Raw genomic sequence first — 19,123 nt, 5'->3', positions numbered from 1 at the left:
TCCCATTTCCCATCTCCCTTCTCCCCTTCTCTCCTTCCTTCCCATATCCCATCTCCCTCTCCCCTCCTATTCTTCCTTCCCATATCCCATTTCCCCCTCCACTCCATTCCTTCCCCCCCATTTCTCATATCCCCTCCCTTCCTTCCATTCCATTTCCCATCCTTCTTACTCTCCCCTTCCTCCCCTCTCTTGCTACTCACCCAACTTCGCGGCGTGGGGGGGCGGGGGGCAGGGTGTAGGGGGGGGCGAGGAGGCGGGGGCGCGTCTGTGCTGACAGGATCAACTCCCTCAGCAGGTCGTGAGGGGAGAAGTGGAGGGGGGGACGCTCGTCTGCCGGTGGGGTGAGCGGGGAGAGGGGGGTGAGGGGGGCCAGGGGGGTGCCTCCAGCCTCCCCTCCTATGATGCCGCCGGTGGAGAGGTACAGGTTGTCTCCCCCGCTGCTCCCCCGCCTGCTGCTGCTGCTGTCACCCCCGCCCCCCACCTCCACCTCCTGCCGCCCCCTCCAGGGAAAGGCTCCACCTGGAAAGAGGGGAGAAGAGGGTTAGTAGGGAAAGAGGGGGAAAGGAAGACGAGAGGGTGAATGTGTTTGTTTTGATGGGGGAGGAGGGGAGAAGTAGAGAAAGAGAGGGGAGAAGAGGGTTAGTGAGAGGGGGAAGGGAAGGGAGGAGAAAGGGGAAAGAGGGGAAAGGGAGAAGAGAGGGTGAAAATGTGTTTGTTTGGAAGGGGGAGGAGGGGAGAAGTAGAGAAAGAGAGGGGAAAAAGAGGGTTAGGAAGAGGGGGAAAGGAAGGGAGAGATGGTTAGTCAGGTAGGAGGAGAGGGAAGGAGGGGCGAGGGAGAAGAGAGGGGTGAGTATGTGTTTGTTTGGAAGGGGGAGGAAGGGGAGAAGTAGAGAAAGAGAGGGGATAAAGAGGGTTAAGTAGAGAGGGGGAAGGGAAGAGAAAAGGGAAAGAGAGGAAAGGCTGACAGCTTCGGAAATCAACAATACAACGTGTCAAGGAATCGATACAGCTCATTAGTATTATTCTAAAAAGCGACACATTCATAGCATTATATAGCCCCATTTAATGTATACAGAATGACTAACACACAGTTCCAAATAGTGAATAGATGATATTATGAGAGAGTGATGTATGGGCGTTGATGTGGCAGGGCTGTGGAGAGGCTCAGGTCCCACCGAAGCGGACTTCATATGTGTGTCTGACTGTAGTGAGGCAAAAGATAGGGTGGGAGAGGAAAAGGTGAGGAAGAGGAGGAAAGAGGCTGATATGTGTGTGTGTGTGTGTGTGTGTGTGTGTGTGTGTGAGAGGGGATAAAAGCCGAAAAGATGAGAAAAGAAGGTTATGCGTGAATATGTAATGAGAAAGAAGATATAAAAGGAAAAAATACTGATAAAAATGAGAAAATGCGTTAGTTTGGAGTTTATTGGAATGGAATGTAAAGAAAAACGGAAGAAAGAAGAGACAGCGATGGGGGAAAATGTTCACATGTGTGCAGAGAAGGGAGGAAAGAAAGAATAGAAGGGAGAGAAAAGGAAAAAAATGAATAAGGGAGGCGTGTGTGATGGAGGAAGAGGAACAAGGGGAAAGTAAATGCTGTGTGTTTATGAATGAGGGGAAATATAATAATAGAGGAAAAACGAGAATAGAGTAAAGAGGGAGAGGAAAGAAGGAAAAAGGTAAGAGGAAGAGGAAAGAGAGAAGAGAAAGGAAAAAAACCAGTAGGAGGGAAAAGGGAAGGGCAAATGGGAGAGCAAAAGAGGGACAGGAAAATGGGAAAGAAAGAAATTGATGAAGGGGTAAAAAATTAAAGGAAACTAGGAGAGAGAGAGAAAGAAGAATAAAAGACAAGAGAAAGGGGAGAAGGAAAAAGAAAATTAGAAGAGAAATAAAGATAAAAATAAAGCAAATAAAAATAGAGATAAAAAGAGGAATAAAATGTAGAGGAGGAAAAAGAGAAGAAAAGAATGTTAGTGGGGCGTGATACTGAGGGTGTGAAATTAAGAGAGAGAGAGAGAGAGAGAGAGAGAGAGAGAGAGAGAGAGAGAGAGAGAGAGAGAGAGAGAAAAAAGTAGAGGGGAGGAAGAGAAGAAAAGAAGGTTAGGAGAACGTGATATGCCAGGACGACAAGGGGAAAGAGAGGACAAAGAGGGGACCAAGAGGCCTATTTGTCTTCGTGTGTGGAGGGAAAGAGGAAAAAGTGAGGAGGAAAGGAGGGAAAAATGCTCGTGTTTTGTGCATCAATGTGAGTGTGCGTAACTGTGTGTGTGTGTGTGTGTGTGTGTGTGTGTGTGTGTGTGTGTGTGTGTGTGTGTGTGTGTGTGTGTGTGTGTGTGTGTGTGTGTGTGTGTGTGTGTGTGTGTGTGTGTGTATGTGTGTACCTGTGGAAAGCAAGTAAAGTCAGTACGATTTAGTGCCTTTCAGAGTATTGTAATGCTGAACAGCTTATGCTAATACAGAAACCATTTCTCTCTTCTCTCTCTCTCTCTCTCTCTCTCTCTCTCTCTCTCTCTCTCCCTTCCTCTCTCCCTATCTCTCCCCTCATTCCTGCTGTTCTTTTCTCCCTTTGTCTCTCTGTCCCCTTCTTTTTCTCCTTTGGTTCTTGTTTGATTATTTTTTTCTCATTCTTCCTCTATTTTTTTTTATTTCTTCAATTCCTCTTCCTCCTCCTCCGTCTTCTTCGTCTTCTTTTTCTTCTCTTCCTCCTCTTTCAACTCCCACTCAAACACTTCCCCTCCATACCTCCCTCTTTCCTCCCACCCCCTCTCTCCTCTCCTCTCCTCTCTCCTCCTCTCTCTTCCCCCTTCTCCTCGTTGCTCTATTATTGCTCTTAAACTCCTCCTCCACCCACTCAATTCTCTCTCTCTCTCTCTCTCTCTCTCTCATGTAAACGAGACCCAATTTTTAAGTCTAGACATGAGAGAGAGAGAGAGAGAGAGAGAGAGAGAGAGAGAGAGAGAGAGAGAGAGAGAGAGAGAGAGAGAGAGAGAGAGAGAGAGAGAGAGAGAGAGAGAGAGAGAGAGAGAGAGAGAGTCTACGGAGCAAAGAACCAAAGTTAGTGAAATCTGGCAGGTCATTTCCGGAGAGTTTTACAGTCCCGCAGAGAGAGAAAAAAAGCACACACACACACACACACACACACACACACACACACACACACACACACACACAAACATTCCCTCATTCGTTTCCACTCCTACGCACTCGCCTTCACTACCACTAACTTTTCGTCTCTAACTCACTCACTCACACTCTCCCTTGCTAGAGTTCGCTTCTTTACATTCTTTGCTGCTCTTACTCAGTCTCACTCACGCTCCCTCATCCTTATTCACTCTTACTCTCCCTGGCTTTTGCATACTCACTCTCTTTTCCTTCCTTCTCCCTCAATTATTCTCTCCCTCGTATCCTTCCCTCCATTCTTCCTCCTCCTCCTCCTCCTCCTCCTCCTCCTCCGTCTCATTCCCTATTCTTCTCTCTTCCCTCCTTCTCCTCTGCTTTCATATTTTTTTATCTCATCTTCATTCCTTCCTTTCCTCACTTTTATCTTCTTTTTCTTCGTCTCTTCTCTATTTTTCTCACTCTCTCACTTAATCTTATTCACTCAAACACGTTTTATTTATCTCCTAAACTTTTACTTACTCACTCACTCACTCACTCACCTACTCAGTCTTACCCACTCAAACTCATTCTCTTTCTTTCCTAAAGTCTTACTCACTTACTCGCTCTTCCACTCTTGATCACTCTATAAGATACTCACTCGTTCTCCCTGACTTACTCATTCACTCAGTCACTCACTCATTGATTCACTCACTCACTCATTCATGGTTGCTCACTAATACGCATTCCATTACTGTCCCTTACTTTCACTTATCTGCTCAATCACTCATTCACTCACTCATTGATTCACTCACCCTCTCACTCACTCATTCACTCACTCACTCTAAGACGCATTCCATAACTGTCCCTTAGTTTTACTCGCTCAGTCACTCACTCACTCACTTACTCACCCACCCACTCACTCACTCACTCACTCATTCACTCACTAACTCACACATTAACTCACCTGCACACTCTCTCCCTTCCTTTCCCTTCCCTACCCTTCCCTTTCCTTATCTTCCCTTCCCTTTCCTTATCTTCCCTTCCCTTTCCTTCCCTTCCTTCCCTTCCCTTCCTTTCCCTGCCCTTCCTTTTCCAACCCTTTCACTCTCTTTCCATCCTAACCTCCCCATCCATTTCTTCTTTCCTCCTCTCTTACTCATTTACTCACGCACTTCCTCACTCACTCCCTCCGTCACTCACCTGCCGAATGGGGGTCATCCAAAAGTGCCTCAAAATCCAGGTGTCTCGGCTGACCGTACAGCTTGGCGCCATCTGGGGACAAATGGGGACAGGTGAAACGAGGGACAATTCAGGGTATTATAGAGAGGGCGGGTAAGTAATTGTCGTTCTTTGGCTCACTGAAAATGGTAGACAGAGAAGGGGAATGAGTGCATGGGAAGCAGTTTAAAAGGGGGATAGCCAAGGGAATGTGATTTTTAAGGGAGCAGATAAAGGGAGTAGAAAAAGTAGAATAGAAAAGAAAGGGGAGTAAACAAATAGAAAATGCTCTTGAAGTGGTAGATAACGAAATAAATAAATAAATAAGGCTATCGAACGGGAGTACAGGTAGGTAATGGTGATTCTTTGGCTCTCAGAATACTGTAGAGAGGTAAGGGAAAGGGGTATATAGGAAACAGTTAAAGGGAGTTTTATCTAAAGAAAAGGGATATTAGATTCAGAGGGCGGGAATGGGGAGAGAAAGTAAAGGGTCTTGAAGGGTTAGATAATATAAAAGGATGTTCAAGAAGCATTCAAAGAGGAGGAAGACTAATGGAAAAGGGTAAGAAGAAAGAAAGAAAGGGTTAATAGAGGATAATATTGAAAGGGAATTTAAAGAGAAGGACAACTAAAGGAAAAAAAAAGGAAAATAGAAAGAAAGGTTTAACTCAAAGAAAATATTGAAGGGACATTTAAAGAGAACAACTAAAGGAAAAGAAAGGGAAATAGAAAGAAAGGGTTAACACAAAGAAAATATTGAAGGGGCATTTAAAGAGAAGGGCAACTAATGGAAGATTATGAGAAGGAAAGAAAGATTTAATAGAGAATAACATTGAAGGGGCACTTAAAGAGAAGGGTAACTAAGGGAAAGTGGTATGTAAGTGTAAGCGATGAAAGGGGTAATATGAAGGGATATTGAAGGGAAACTTAATTAAAGAGAGGAACAACTAATGAAGAGAGAGAGAGAGATTTATTAGGAAGTTAAAAGGAGAATAGAAACGGGGTAACAAAGGAGGAGCAAATAAGGGAAAGGGATGTTTAAGAGGCAGTTTTAATTAGAAAAAAAGAAAAGGGCGGTTGAAGATCATTTAAAGAAAGGGACAGCTAAAGGAATGGTAGGAGAAGGGAGAGTAGGAAACTAAATGATTGGAAAAATAAAGGAAGAGATGGAGAGAAAAGGGAAATAATCGAAATAGAAGGAAAGGGAAGGAAGGAAAGGAAAGAAAACAGATAGGGGAAGATGAGAGACAGAGGAGAGAAAATGGGAAGAAATACAAAAGACGAAACTTCAAGGAGGAAATTAAATGATTGGAAAAATAAAGGAAGAGATGGAGAGAAAAGGGAAATAATCGAAATGGAAGGAAAGGGAAGGAAGGAAAGAAGAGAAAACAGATAGGGAAAGATAAAAGACAGAAGAGAAAAAATGGAAAGTAGTACAAAAGGCGAAATTTAAGGGAGGAACAACTTAAAGAACGAAGAAATTTTAGAGGCAGGAAAGGAGAGAAAAAAAGTAATACATCCATAAAACATAAGAAATAGGTACGCATTATTAAAAGGGGCAAAATCATGAACATTGATAATAAAAAATAAGCAATCATTTATATAAGGTAAAAAGAGTAACATATTTATTGAATGTAAAATAAATATAGAAATGACGCTTTAGGGGAAGACAAATTGAGTCATTCACACAACGATGGAGTGTCAAAAGGAAAATGAAGGGAAATTTAATAAAGTAAAAGTGCTGAAACAGGTGGAAGGGAGGGAGAGGGAGGGAGGGAGGGCGAAACTTGAGAGGAAAGACGCGGGCAACATTGCTTCTCCCTTCTCCTTCCCCTCCCTTCCTTCTTTCCCTTCCCTTCCTTTCCCTTCCCTTTCCTCCCCTTCCCTTTCCTTATCTTCCCTTCCCTTTCCTCCCCTTCCCTTCCCTTCCATTCCCTTCCCTTCCCTTCCCTTCACTTCACTTCCCTTCCCTTCCTTTCCTACCCTTTCACTCTCTTTCCATCCTATCTTCCCCATCCATTTGTTTTTTCCTTTCCTTCTCTAAACAGAAAGATAAGAACAAATGAGCCAAGAGAGATAACTTACAACAGGTAGTGGGGAAGGAGAACATAAAAAAAAAATAATTAAGAACAGGTAAAAGTGAGAGTGAGCGAAGAACAAGAAGTGTTATAGATGACAAAGGCGACAGGTGAAGATTAATTAAGAAACCGTAGGAGTGTGAAAGCGATTTAAGGCCAGGTAATGAGACAAGAGCACACAGGTAAAGCTTAATTAAAAAACACAGACAGAAAACTCATTAAGAACAGGTAGTGGAGCATGAAAGGAAAGCGAAGGTACATTGAGGACAGGTGAGCAGTAAAGAGATAACTGAGAACAGGTAGAGGGACAGGTGGGATGAAATTTGAGAGGAAAAAATGACATACAACATTGCTCCTCCCCTCGCCTTCCCTGCACCTCCTCTCCCTTCCCTTCCCTTCCCTTTCATTTCCCTTCCTTTCCCTTCCCTTCCCTTCCCTTCCATTCCCTTCCCTTCCCTTTCCTTTCCTTCCATTCCCTTCCCTTCCCTTCCCTTCCCTTCCCTTCCCTTCCCTTCCCTTCCCTTCCCTTCCCTTTCCTTTCCTTCCATTCCCTTCCATTCCCTTCCCTTCCCTTCCCGATGTACTTGGATAGGTTAACAAGATGAAGATTAATTTGGAATATATAAAGTAAATGTACAGATGAATACAAATATGGGCATAGTAGGAGTAGGTAATGGGAGAGGTAAAGGAAGAAGGCAGGTAAGTAAAGCTGGTAGGTATAGATAAAGACAAATTAAGGTAAGGTAAGGAGAGGTGAAGGAAAAAAATACGAAAGGAAAAGAAGGACAGGGAAAGAAAAAGTGATATGGGAAAGGTGTAAGATTAAGAACATAAAGAGAAGACATAATTTAGAAAGGTGATAAAGAAGGTGAACACAGGTAAGAACAGGTAATACGAGAAGGCTAATTAATCAGGTGACGTGGGAAAGGTGTAAGATTAATTTAGGGTATAAAGAGAAAACAGATGATTAAGATAGGTAAGGGGGGGCAGGTAATACAAGTAAGAGCATATTATTAACAGGTAAGAGGAGGGAGGTAATGAGGATCAGGTGATATGACGAAAGTATAAGATTAATTTAGGACATTTAGAAAAAAAACCCAGATAATTAAGATAGGTAAGGGGGTCAGGTAATGCAGGTAGAAACATATTATTAACATTGAAGGGGTAAAAGCTAAATAAGGAAAAAAAGAAAGGACAGGGAAAAAAGAGAAGGGAAAGGGTAGCAAAGGAAAGGGCTAGTAAACGGTGGGAAGGAATCGGAAGCAAAGGAAAGGAAAGAAAAATAAATGTAAGGATAGAGAAATGGAGGGAAAGGGAGAGAAGAGTGGGAAAGTAAAGGATAGAGAAAAAAATGGAAGGAATGGAAAGAGAAGGAAAAGAATCAGAAGGAAACGAAAGATGCCCGGGAAAAGATGATTGGAAAAATAAGTAATGAGAAAACAGGTAATTGCAAACAGATAGTGGGGTATAATATGAGATAATTAGTGGCAGACGAGCACAGGTATATACAGGTAAACGTTACTTAAATTAGAATATCTAGAGTAATGAGCTGACAGGTAAGAGGAAGGTGTGATTAAGGAAGGAGTGACACGTGGAGAGTTGGACACATCTGTAAGTAAAGGATAATGAAGAAGAGGTGTTGGGATTATATTAATGAACAGAGGCAAGAGAAAGGGGTACATAGGGAAGACTTTAAGGAAGGGACAGCAAACATAGAGGGTCACTGAAGGGAGTAGAGAGAGTAGAATAGTAAAGGAAGCAAATGGGAGAAGAGAGTGAAACAGTAGCAAGTAATTAGGAAAAGAGCTTAGAACAGGTAGTGGGAAAAATGAACAGAAATAAAGAGGAGAGCTAATCAATAACAAGTAATTAGCGAAAGGTAAGAACAGGTAGCGGGAAGGTGACCAGGGTGAATGTTGATTAAGGGATAGGTAAGAAGGAGCAGATAATTAGTTAGGACTTGAGTAATGGAGATATCTAATTAAGTACAGGTAATGAGACAGGTGAACACAGGTGAGGGTGATTAAGGATACGTGAAGAGGGGTAAGCAGTGATAATAATAATAATAATAGTTAATGAATAAACGAAAACAGTAAATAATAGATAATAAAGGAGAAAAGAAAACAGTAAAATGAACAGATAAGATGAAAGTGTAAATAGGCCGTCTAAGGCAAGTGAACATAGGTGAGAAAGATACTAATTAAGGGCAGAAAGGGAAAGTAATTAATACATAGAAAAGCTAATTAACAACAGGGAGTAAAATGGACAGGTAAGAGGGCGATATAATTAGGCTAACGAAGGACAGTTAAAGAAAAGGTAAGGCAGGTGAGGGAAAAGTAAAGAAAGGCAGGTGAAACAAAGGAGAGGAGAGGAGAGAAGAGGGAGACACTGAAGAGAAGTAGTTAGAGGAGAAGGAGGAGAGAAGGGAAAGTGAATTGAGAAGATAAAAAAGAAAAAGGAGAAGGTTATAATGAGATAATGAGGAGGAGAAGGAGAAAGAGGATTAGGAGATAGAGGGAGACACTGGAGAGAAGTAGTCGGAGGGGAAGGAGGAGAGAAGGGAAAGTGAAATGAGAAGATAAGAAAGAAAAAAGCGAAGGTTATGAGGAGATAATGAGAAGGAGAAAGAGAAAGAGGATTAGGAGATAAATGAGAACAGGAACAGGAAAGAAGTGGAAGAGAAAGCAAGAGGAAAAAAAGAAAAGGAATAGAAAGAAACAACGAGGAAGAAAGAGAAAGCGAAGGTTGTGATTTGATGATGATGATAATGTAAGGTAAGGTAAAGTAAGGCAGTTAAGGAAAAGATAAGATAAGGTAGGTAAGGAAAATGTTAAATAGGCAGATTAGTAACTTTCAAGGGTAATTAAGAAAGAAAAACAGGTAAAAACAGGTGATGGATAAGAGTAACTAAGGGCAATTAACAAGCAGACAGGTGATATAAAGGGTAATTAGGGTAAGGTAATGAAGATTAAGAAAGTGATTAGCAAGACAGGTAAGACAAAGGGTAATTGACGAACAGGTGATTAAGGACAGGTACTGGAAGGAAAGGTAAAGGGAGAAGGTAAAGCACATATTTATTGATTCATCATATTAAGGAAAGGTGGTTGAAGGTAAGAGAATGGAAAGGAAAAGGAGGAAAATGAAAGGCATGAAGGTAAGGAAGGAAAAGGAAAATTAAGAAAGAAAGGGCAACATAGAGAAAGTAAGGGAAGGAAAGCAAATGAAAGCAGAGGAAATGTAGGAATAGGGAAGGAGAGTGAAGGGTAGGGAGGAGAAGGAAAGTAAAGGGTAAGGAAGAGAAAGAAAGGGGTGAAAAGGGAAGGGAAAGTATTGAAAGGAATGAAAGAAGAAGGAAAGGAAAGAAGATGAAACAGATAGACGAAGATAAGAGAGAAAAAAACGAAATGGAAGGAAAAAGGAAGAGATTGGAAAGGAAGGGAAGGAAAGGAAAGGAAAGGAAAGGAAAGGAAAGGAAAGGAAAGTTAAGGAAAGGGAAGGGAAGTTAAGGTAAGTGAAGGAAAGGGAAGGGAAGGAATGGAAAGGAAAGAGCAATGTAGGGAGGTGTAATATTGCATGTCACAGTTTCCTCTCAAGTTTCCTCCTCTCCCTCCTCCTCCTCCTCTCCCTTCTTTACTCACCACCTCAATCATTCGCTCTCCCTTCTCTCTCACTCTCACTCTCCTTCCCACTCACTCAAGACGAAATTGGAGCTTCATACGTATGTCGCTTTGTCAATTAACATAAACAGAGAGAGAGAGAGAGAGAGAGAGAGAGAGAGAGAGAGAGAGAAGCAGCAGTTAATACGTCACCTGCCAACTTATTAATGAGATGTGACAGGTAAATTAACACCTGATAATGCCTGCCTAATTACCTCCCATTACCGCTAAGACGGGTTACCCCCTCCCCCCTTGTCCACCTGCGCCCCAAGGTGAGACGGGAGACAGGTGGGCTAATGGGGCGCCCTAAGGCTAAATTGTCTCAAGATAAGGGCCAATAGGGAGCTGGGGAGGAAGACACAGGTAGATAGATTGGTAGATAGATGGGCAGGTAGGTTGGTAGGTAGGTACATAGATAAGCAGATAGATAGATGGATAGATAGGTAGGTAGGTAGTTTGGTAGGTAGTTGGGTACATAGATAACAGGTAGACAGATGGATGGATAGCTGGTTAGATAGGTAGGGAGGGAGGTTAGTAGGTAGGTAGGAGGGTACATGTATACACTGATGGGTATATAGAGAGAAAGAAAGACAGGTTGGTAGAAAGCAAGGTAGATGGATATTATACCACAGCATGATAAAATAGAAACAAACAGAGTCTGCATGATGGCGCTACTATAAACACTTGCCAGCGCCATAACGGGCTGGAGGCGACCACCAGGCCCACCAAGAAAGCCTCCCAGGGCTTTAGGCGAAACGTAAAATATACAAAAAAAAGTACCTACACAGGACAGATCCTGTGAACCTATCCCCACCTATCATTATCTATCCTTCCTTGCAGTCTATTATTTATTTAAGTCATTTTTTCTAAGTATATATATTTGCGTAGGCGGTGGCTGAGTGGTTATCGTGACGGCGCCACAGCCAGGACGACGCTGGTTCGCGTCCCACCCGGTGCCACAAGCTGGGATTTTTCAGTCACCTCCGAGTGGCCTAAGACTACCCACATGCTGTCCAGAAGACCACCTATCAACCCGGACTCTAGATCATCTCTCTAAAAGGAGAGGATCAGTGATGTGCTCCGGAGGGCAACATGAGCCAAGCAAGATGGCGCCACTTTAAGCACTTGCCTGCGCCACAACGGGCTGGGGCCGACCACCAGGCCCTGCCAAGAAAGCCTACCGGTGCCATAGGCGGGAACTAAAAAAAAAAATATCTTGTATTTGCACTTATAAGATAACTGGCAAGGCTGTACAACTCACCCACCACTCTGTTAGTGAACCAGATCTTGCATGTCTTTTTAAATCTAAGTTTATCCAACTTAACCTATAACGACGTGTCCTACCCGGCGCTTTTACCACCAGAACTTTAACATCCCCCTCATGAAAGACCTTCACCCATTTTATGAACATCAGATCTCGTGCCCTATAATTTTTTAGAGAATGCAATGCACATGTTTAATCTTATCCACATATAGCAAATTTCTCAACACGTGAACCAATTCTTTCATCACAGTTAAACATAAAAATAAGTAGGCATAAATAAAGTAATATAGGGATAAAGTCATAAACAAAAACTGAATAAAACAATATGAAAGAGATTGAAAAAGGTGGATTGTGTGTGTGTGTGTGTGTGTGTGTGTGTGTGTGTGTGTGTGTGTGTGTGTGTGTGTGTGTGTCGTGCCCCAGGGCCTCGGAGGATGGATCAGAGTGTGTGTATTACTGTGTGTGTGTGTCTGTTTGTTTTGTGTATTTGGGGAGGGAAAGAAAAGGTGTTTGTTCTGAATGAAATACAACCTGCCTAATTCTCTCTCTCTCTCTCTCTCTCTTACCTGTCTCATCTTTTTTTTAGAGCTTCTTCCTTATTTTCTTTTTTCTGTTTCATTTTTCGTGTTTCTTTCCTGTTTTGTCTTCTTTTCTTTCTTTTGTTTGAGTCCTGCCTTCAACTGTTTTCCTCTTTTTCTTGTTCTGTTTTTACTTCTTTTTTTTTGTCTTGTTCTTTGCTTTCTTTCTTCCATTATTTATGTCCTGATTTTTTTTAATGTTTTAGTTTCCATTCCACATATTTTTTATTTCTTTCTGCTTCACATTTTGCAATTCCTCCCTTTTTCTTCTCTCTTCTTTCCTTCCTTTCTTTTCTGTCTTGCTTCTTTCCTTTCTTCTCTCTCTCTGTTCCTTCCTTCTTTTCTTACCTTCCTTCCTTCCTTTTTTTTCCTTCCTTCTTTCTCTCCTTTCTTTCCTTTCTTCCTTCCTTCCTTCCTTCTCTCTTCCTTCCTTCTTTCTCTCCTTTCTTTCCTTTCTTCCTTCCTTCCTTATCTCCCTTCCTTCCTTCCTTCCTTCTCTCTCTTCCTTATCTCCCTTCCTTACTGCCTTCTCTCTTTTATTTCCTTCCTTCTCTCTCTTCCTTCCTTCTTTCTCTCCCTTCCTTCTTTCTCTCCCTTCCTTTCTTCCTTCCTTTCTCCCTTTCTTTCTTCCTTCCCTTCTTCCCTACTTTCTTCCTTCCTTCCTCCCTTCCTTCTCTCTCTTCCTTTCTTCTTTATCTTCCTTTCTTCCTCCCTTCCTTACTTCTCTTCCTTGCTTTATGGAGTCATCTCTTCGTTAGTTATGGCCATCCTTCTTCCCTCCTTCCCTCCATCAACTGTCCAATCTCACCTGACCTCTCTCTCTCTCTCTCTCTCTCTCTCTCTCTCATTATTTTCCTTTATTCCTTTCTTTTATCACTTATTTCATTTCTTTTTCATTTTTATCTCTTCTTCCTTCCTTCCTTCCTTTCTTTCTTTTTCCTTCCTTCCTTCCTTCCTTCCTTCTTTTCTTCTGTCCCTTTGCTCCTCCTTCTGAACCTTAATCCTCCTTCTTCTCTCCCTTTCTCCCTTTCTTCTTACCTCCCTTCCTTCTCCTCACCTCCCTTTCTCTTCCCACTCTCCCTCTCTCTTCTTCTTTCCCCCTCTCCTTCCTCTCTATCTCCTTTGTTTCTTATCTACTTCTCTTCCCCTTCCTTCCCTTCTTATCTCTATCTATCACATTTCCTTACCTCCTCATTCCCTCCTTCTCTCCCTTCTACCTACTTACTTTTCTCTTTCCCTCCTTCCTCTTCTTTACCTTCCTTCCCTCCCTCCCTTCCTCTCCCCTGTCATCCTCTGTATCTTCCTCTTCCCTTCTCTCCCTTCTTGCCTATCCCCCCCTCCTTCTCTCCCTTCTCCTCCTCTCCCCTGTCATCCTCTGTATCCTGCTCCTCCCTTCTCTGCCTTCTTCCCTATCTCCCCCCCCTCCTTCCCTCCCTCCCTCCCTTCCTCTGCATGCACCTGGCCACCCTTACCTGTAATAACGGCCTCATCACATTATCCACACCTGGTTACCTTAATTGACAGGTGACAACGCCCAACGTCACCACACACACACACACACACACACACACACACACACACACACACGCACGCATGCACCAGAGCAGGTTTTTAGGTTAATGAAAAGAAAAGATTAAAAAAGTATAGAGATAAGGAAGGGAGTAAAGAGAATCCATTAAAGGCTGAGAGAGAGAGAGAGAGAGAGAGAGAGAGAGAGAGTCAAGGTACTTATAAGAAATGAGTTAAATCTTTTTCTTCACTTTCTTCTCTCTCTCTCTCTCTCTCCTCTTCCCTTTCCCTTCTCTAGTTCTTCCTCTCTTCTCTCCCTTTCCTTTTCTCTTCTATATCTCCTTTACCATTTTTCCTTTTATTCCCTCTTTTCTTTCTCTTCCTTCCCATCTCCTCCCTTTTTAATTCCTCCTCCTCCTCCTCCTCCTCCTCCCTTCCTTCGTGTCTCCTCTCTTCTTCCCCTCAATTTCCCTTTAACTGTTTTTCGTGTTTTTTCTTGACCTTTTGCATTTTTACTTTTTTTTTATTCCTCTCTTTTATCCTTAACTTTCCTTTCCATATTTCGTCCCCTTCCTGCCCTTATCTATAGCATTTTTTTTTATTTCCTCCTTTTTTCCTCCTCTCCCACTTCCTCCTTTTCTTAATCCTTCTCCGTACCCATCTTCTTTTTTTCCTCGTCTTCTCCTTTCGGTAATTTCTTTTATCCTGTTTTTATTACCTTTTCTCTTTTTTTATCTCCTCAATTTCCCTCTCCCTTTACCTCTCTCCTTCGTTTCTCTTCTCTTCTCTTCCTCTCCCTTCTCCTTTCAGTCCCTCTCCTTTTCCTTCTCTCTTCTCCATTTCTTTTTTTCTTCCTTCTCTTTCTCCTCTTTTCCCTTCCTTTCCCTTCCTTCTCTTCCCTTCCCTCTTTCTTCCTTTCCATTCTCTCTCCTCTTTTATTCTGCCTCTCCTTTTCTTCCTTTTCATTCTCCTCCCGGTCTTCCTCGTCCTTTCCATCCTTTCTCTTCCTCTCCCTTTCCATTCCTTCTCTGCTCTTTCTTCCTTCCCCTCCATTCTCTTCTTCCTTTCTCTTACTTTCCATTCAGTCTTCTCTTCCTTTCCCTTCTCTTCTCACCTTTCCACCTTCTTTTTAGTTCACTCTTCCTCTTCCTCTCCTTCTTCTCCCTGTGTTTCTTCTCTTCATCTTAGCTCCTTCTTCGTTTCTCTCTCCTTTGCTTCCTTTCATACAACCACAACTCCTTCCGGTCCTGTTTTCCCTTTCACTCCTTCCCTTCCTCTTCCTCTCTCTTTCCTGTCTTCCCCTTCCTCTCTATCAGATCTCTTCCTTTTTCTATCCTTCGCTTCCTTTCCCCTTTTCCCTTTCCACTTTCTTTGTCCATTTCATCCTCTTTTCCTTTCCCTCTATTCGTCTCCTTTATCTTCCTAGTCTTTCTCTTCCTTTCCATTCATTCTCTTCGCTCCCTCCCTCCCTTTCCATTCTCTTTCTTGGTTCCTCTTCCTTTCAATTCTATTCTTTTAATCTTACTCTCCCTTGCTTCCTCTCCTTTCTCTTTCCAGTCTTCGCCTTCCTTTCCAGCTAATCTCTTCCTCTTCCTCTCTCCCTTCACCTCCCTTTCCTCTCTTCCTCGTTCAGCTTACCTCTTCCTCTCTCTCCCTCGCTTCCTCCTCTCCCTCACACTTCCTGTCGGCCATAACTCCTTCACGCCCGGCTAAGACGCTCCTAACTCTCCCCTCATCAGCAGCACTAACTTGGCCTCCTCCTTAGCGCTAACTTGCTCTCACCTACACCAACTTAGCGCAGCGCTCGCCTCGCCGCGCGTTCTGCAAAGACTGGAGGCGACGCGTGCTGTCTGGGCCCTCCTGTCTTCGTCTGACCTCGTTCTTTCTTTTTATTTGTTTATCTTTCTCTACACGCCTTTCCTCATTCCTTTCTTCCCGTTCCTTCATTTTTCTTCTTCTCTAGCTCCTACCCTTAACCCGCAAGCAGCAGGGATCATGTTTCTTAAAGGTCCCTCTAAGCGAGAAAAATGAGAAAAAATCATCACTCACACAAACCATTTCATAATATATATCAAAGTTTTTCTGATCATTTTATGTATCATCTATTTTTGGGGGTTTATATCATGGAACAAATTTGGCCCATCGCTACTTCACGGTAAAGCCACAAATTTGGCCCGTCTCTGCTACCGGGTTAAGACTGTAGCTAACTTGTGCTGGTTGTACCCTCCTCCTTCTCATGTCTTCGTTCCTTCTTATCTCTTTCTTTTTCTCTGTACTACTTTCTTTATGCTTTTCTTCCTTTTCTTCCATTTATGTTCTTAGTCTGCCTTCTTCCCCTTCGCTGTATCTTCACACAACTACAACACACACGAGAAATTAATCCAGACCAGGCGAGATGGGAGAGCCACTCCTTAACCCGACGGCCAAAGAGGTATCTCACCCGCCGAGCGAGTTTTGGGAGACTTTCTCATCAGGCGAGTCAGGCACTATACCTTTTCCTTTCATTACTCATTCTTTTCTTCTTTCATATGTCTCGAGTCCTCCTTGTTCATTAACGCTTCTTTCTCCCTTTTACTCATTTTCATTTCTCATCATTTTCATTATCTCTTTCTTTTTTCCTTTGTCTTATCATCCTTGACTACTCTCCTTTCATTTTCATTTCTCATCATTTTCATTATATCTTTCTTTTCCCTTTGTTTTATCATCCTTGACTACTCTCCTTTCACTTTCATTTCTCATCATTTTCATTATCTCTTTCTTTTTCCCTTTGTCTTATCATTTTCCCTTCCTTTACTTCTCTCTTCATTCTTTTCTTTAATTTATTTCTACTTTCCCTCGATTCCTCAGGCAGTAAATAACCCGGTTTTATTTTTATCCTTCAGGGTGTTCCGGATCACCTGGAAAGCCATAGAAGAGACAAGACTCGCAGCAGCCTGGGTTCACAAAGGTAAGTCACGCTTCATCAGTCTTTTGTCCTAGAATAAAATAACTGAGGCGGTCAACAGGGATGTCAACTAGAGTATAATATATTTACTTTATTTTAGGAGATCTTGGTGAGGCGTTCGATAATGCACCTTGTTACTGTCTGTTGTTTCTTCCTTCTTTTGTTGATATCTTAATTTTTTTCTGAATTGAAGTTTCCCAACCACATTTTTTTTTCTTTTTTCTTCTTTTTCTTTTTCTCACCACTGGCCGTTAAAAAGTAAAGGCTCACGGAATAGATGGGAAAGCGCTGAACTGTAAGAAGCAAAGTGAAAATCAACGGTAATTATTTGACCGTGAACGCGTAACGAGTGGGGTCCTGCTGGGTCCAGTATTGGGTGCACTCTTGTTTGTTATATAGAGGTGTAAATGATGTGAATTCGGAATAACGATGTTTGAAAATGTGTGGATGATATGATGTGTAATGGGGCGGGGAGGTGGCAGATGGAGTTCAGTGTCATAAAATAAAGTAATTTGGGTGTAAACAGGAACAGACCTTCACATGATTGAACAGACCTTCACATGATTATTCTTTGTAAGACACTCCCCTCAGCAGGAAGCAGGGCTGGGTGCGAAGGGGATTTAGGGTTCTTAGTGCGTGGGGGTCAATGCGTTCAGGCTAAAAAATATTCTTCAAGTTATAATTAGCATTAGATAGACCTCGTCTCGATTATTAAGTGCAGCTCTGGTCTTCTCCCGGTAGAATGGGTAAATATAAAATGTTGAACCTGGGCAGAGGAGGAAGTATTACGGGTTAAGAAACTTGCCATAGACAGACAGACTTTAACGTTTGCATTTGTATTCTCTAGAAAGGCAAAGGGTGTGGAGAGGCTTCATGGAAGTTTACGAATTCCATGTTTCCATGTTTCCTCCTTCTCCTCCACCACCTTCTCCTCCACCTCCTCCTCCTCCTCCTCTTCCTCCTCCTCTCATTCAGCTTTGGTTAACTTCAATGCATCTTAAGTTTATGTTCTGTGTGCACCAATGAGAGAGAGAGAGAGAGAGAGAGAGAGAGAGAGAGAGAGAGAGAGAGAGAGAGAGAGAGAAGATAACCGTTAATGATTAATAGATGAGATTGTAAAATGCCCATCTCTCTCTCTCTCTCTCTCTCTCTCTCTCTCTCTCTCTCTCTCTCTCTCTCTCTCTCTCTCTCTCTCTCCCATATACGTAGTAATTACGGGGCACACATTTAAGCTACACTAATAACTCAATGATACACAGTGAGTCTATACTAATGAGTTTATGAATAATTACACCTGAGAAAGAAATAACGTAAAGGTTTGTGACAGCAAGGGAGACAGCTCAAGGGAAGCAAAACAAAAACAAGCAAAAAAAACAACAACAACAACACCAGGCATGTTTACTATATTTATTTATCTATTTATTCATTTTATCATTTTATAGGTCTGTGTTTGTTCAGTATATTTATTTATTTTATTCACTTTATTTGTTTCCGTGTGTCTCGTCATACGGCCACGAGAGGGTTGACAAGCCTCACCCTGGACAGCACTTCAGTTACTCTGTGTGTGGCTATGGGAGCATCTGTGGCCTGAAGACTCGGTGTCGCAGTGGGGGAGGGGGAAATGGGGGAGAGGGGAAGAGGAGGGGGGGTGAAAGGAAGGGAGCGTTGAGGGAGGAAAGAAAAGGGGGAGGGGAGTTAGGGGGAGAGAGGAGGAAGATGGAGGGGGGAAGAAGGAGAAGAGGGGAAAATGGAAGTGAGGGAGAGGTGGGGGCATACAGGTGGTCACAGGGGAGGGGTAGGAAGGAGGAGAGGAGTTAGGGGAAGTAAAGGGGAAGAGGGAAAGGGGGAGTGAGAGGAAAGAGCAGGTTACGGTGTCGCAGAAAGGGGGGAGGAGGAAGGGAGAAAGAGGGGAAGGGGAGGGGGAGTGAGGGGCAGTAGGGGAAGGAGAGAAAGGAGGAAGGAGGGAAGGGGGAGGAGAGGAGGTAGAAAGAGAAGGGGAGTTGGTGGGAATGAGGCAAAAGAGGGGAAGGGAGAAGGGGAGAGGGGAGTGAGAGGGGAAGGAGAGAAAGGGGAAGGGGGGGGGGGGCAGGTGGCGGTGTTGTGGATTAGTGAAAAGGGAAATCCCCGAACCTGGTCAGATTTTTATTTTTTTATTTTGCGTAGGCCGTGAGTGTGTGTGTGTGTGTGTGTGTGTGTGTGTGTGTGTGTGTGTGTGTGTGTGTGTGTGTGTGTGTTGTCTTTATATTTTGCTGTGATTATTTTTCTTTATTATTTCCTACATTTTTCTTTCGTTTATTAATTTTTTTTCTTTATCTGATTATCTATTTGGTTATTTATATATTTATTTAAAGATTTTTCTCCGCTTGTCAGTTCATCTTTACTTCCCACTTTACTTCCTACAAATTTTTCTTCAATTTTTATCTCGTTTGATTTATTTTATGGGCTGGAAGAGAGAGAGAGAGAGAGAGAGAGAGAGAGAGAGTGAGGAGTGAGAGAGTGTGAGGAAGGTGTGAGAGGGGAAAGGGAAGGTAGAGATAAGAGAGGGAGAGAGGGAGAGAAAAATGAAGTGAGGGGAGGGAGAAAAAGATAAGGGGTGAGAGAGAGAGAGAGAGAGAGAGAGAGAGAGAGAGAGAGAGAGAGAGAGAGACTTAAGAAGCACAATAGAAGGAGAAGGAAGAAGGACCAAAATTAAGGTCAATGAGGCGAGAAAAATAGGATAAGAAAAATATTCCCCCCATTCTCTCTCTCTCTCTCTCTCTCTCTCTATCTCTCTCTCTCTC

The 19,123-nt window shown here is 42.8% G+C and overlaps 1 protein-coding gene across 1 annotated transcript in view; it reads right to left on the bottom strand.

Moving 5' to 3' along the window:
• Nucleotides 1-19,123, bottom strand: part of LOC126985843 (uncharacterized) — a 106,223-nt gene that overhangs the window by 7,599 nt on the left and 79,501 nt on the right. The window contains exons 3-4 of the mRNA XM_050841299.1: nucleotides 4,297-4,368; nucleotides 201-519 (exon numbers count right to left, since the gene is read on the bottom strand). Coding sequence (XP_050697256.1) covers nucleotides 201-519; nucleotides 4,297-4,368 — 391 coding nt within the window. The remainder of the gene's footprint in view (nucleotides 1-200; nucleotides 520-4,296; nucleotides 4,369-19,123) is intronic.

Source organism: Eriocheir sinensis, chromosome 60 (assembly GCF_024679095.1).
Source record: "Eriocheir sinensis breed Jianghai 21 chromosome 60, ASM2467909v1, whole genome shotgun sequence".
NCBI lineage: Eukaryota > Metazoa > Arthropoda > Malacostraca > Decapoda > Varunidae > Eriocheir > Eriocheir sinensis.
This window is presented reverse-complemented; position numbering and strand designations above follow the sequence as displayed.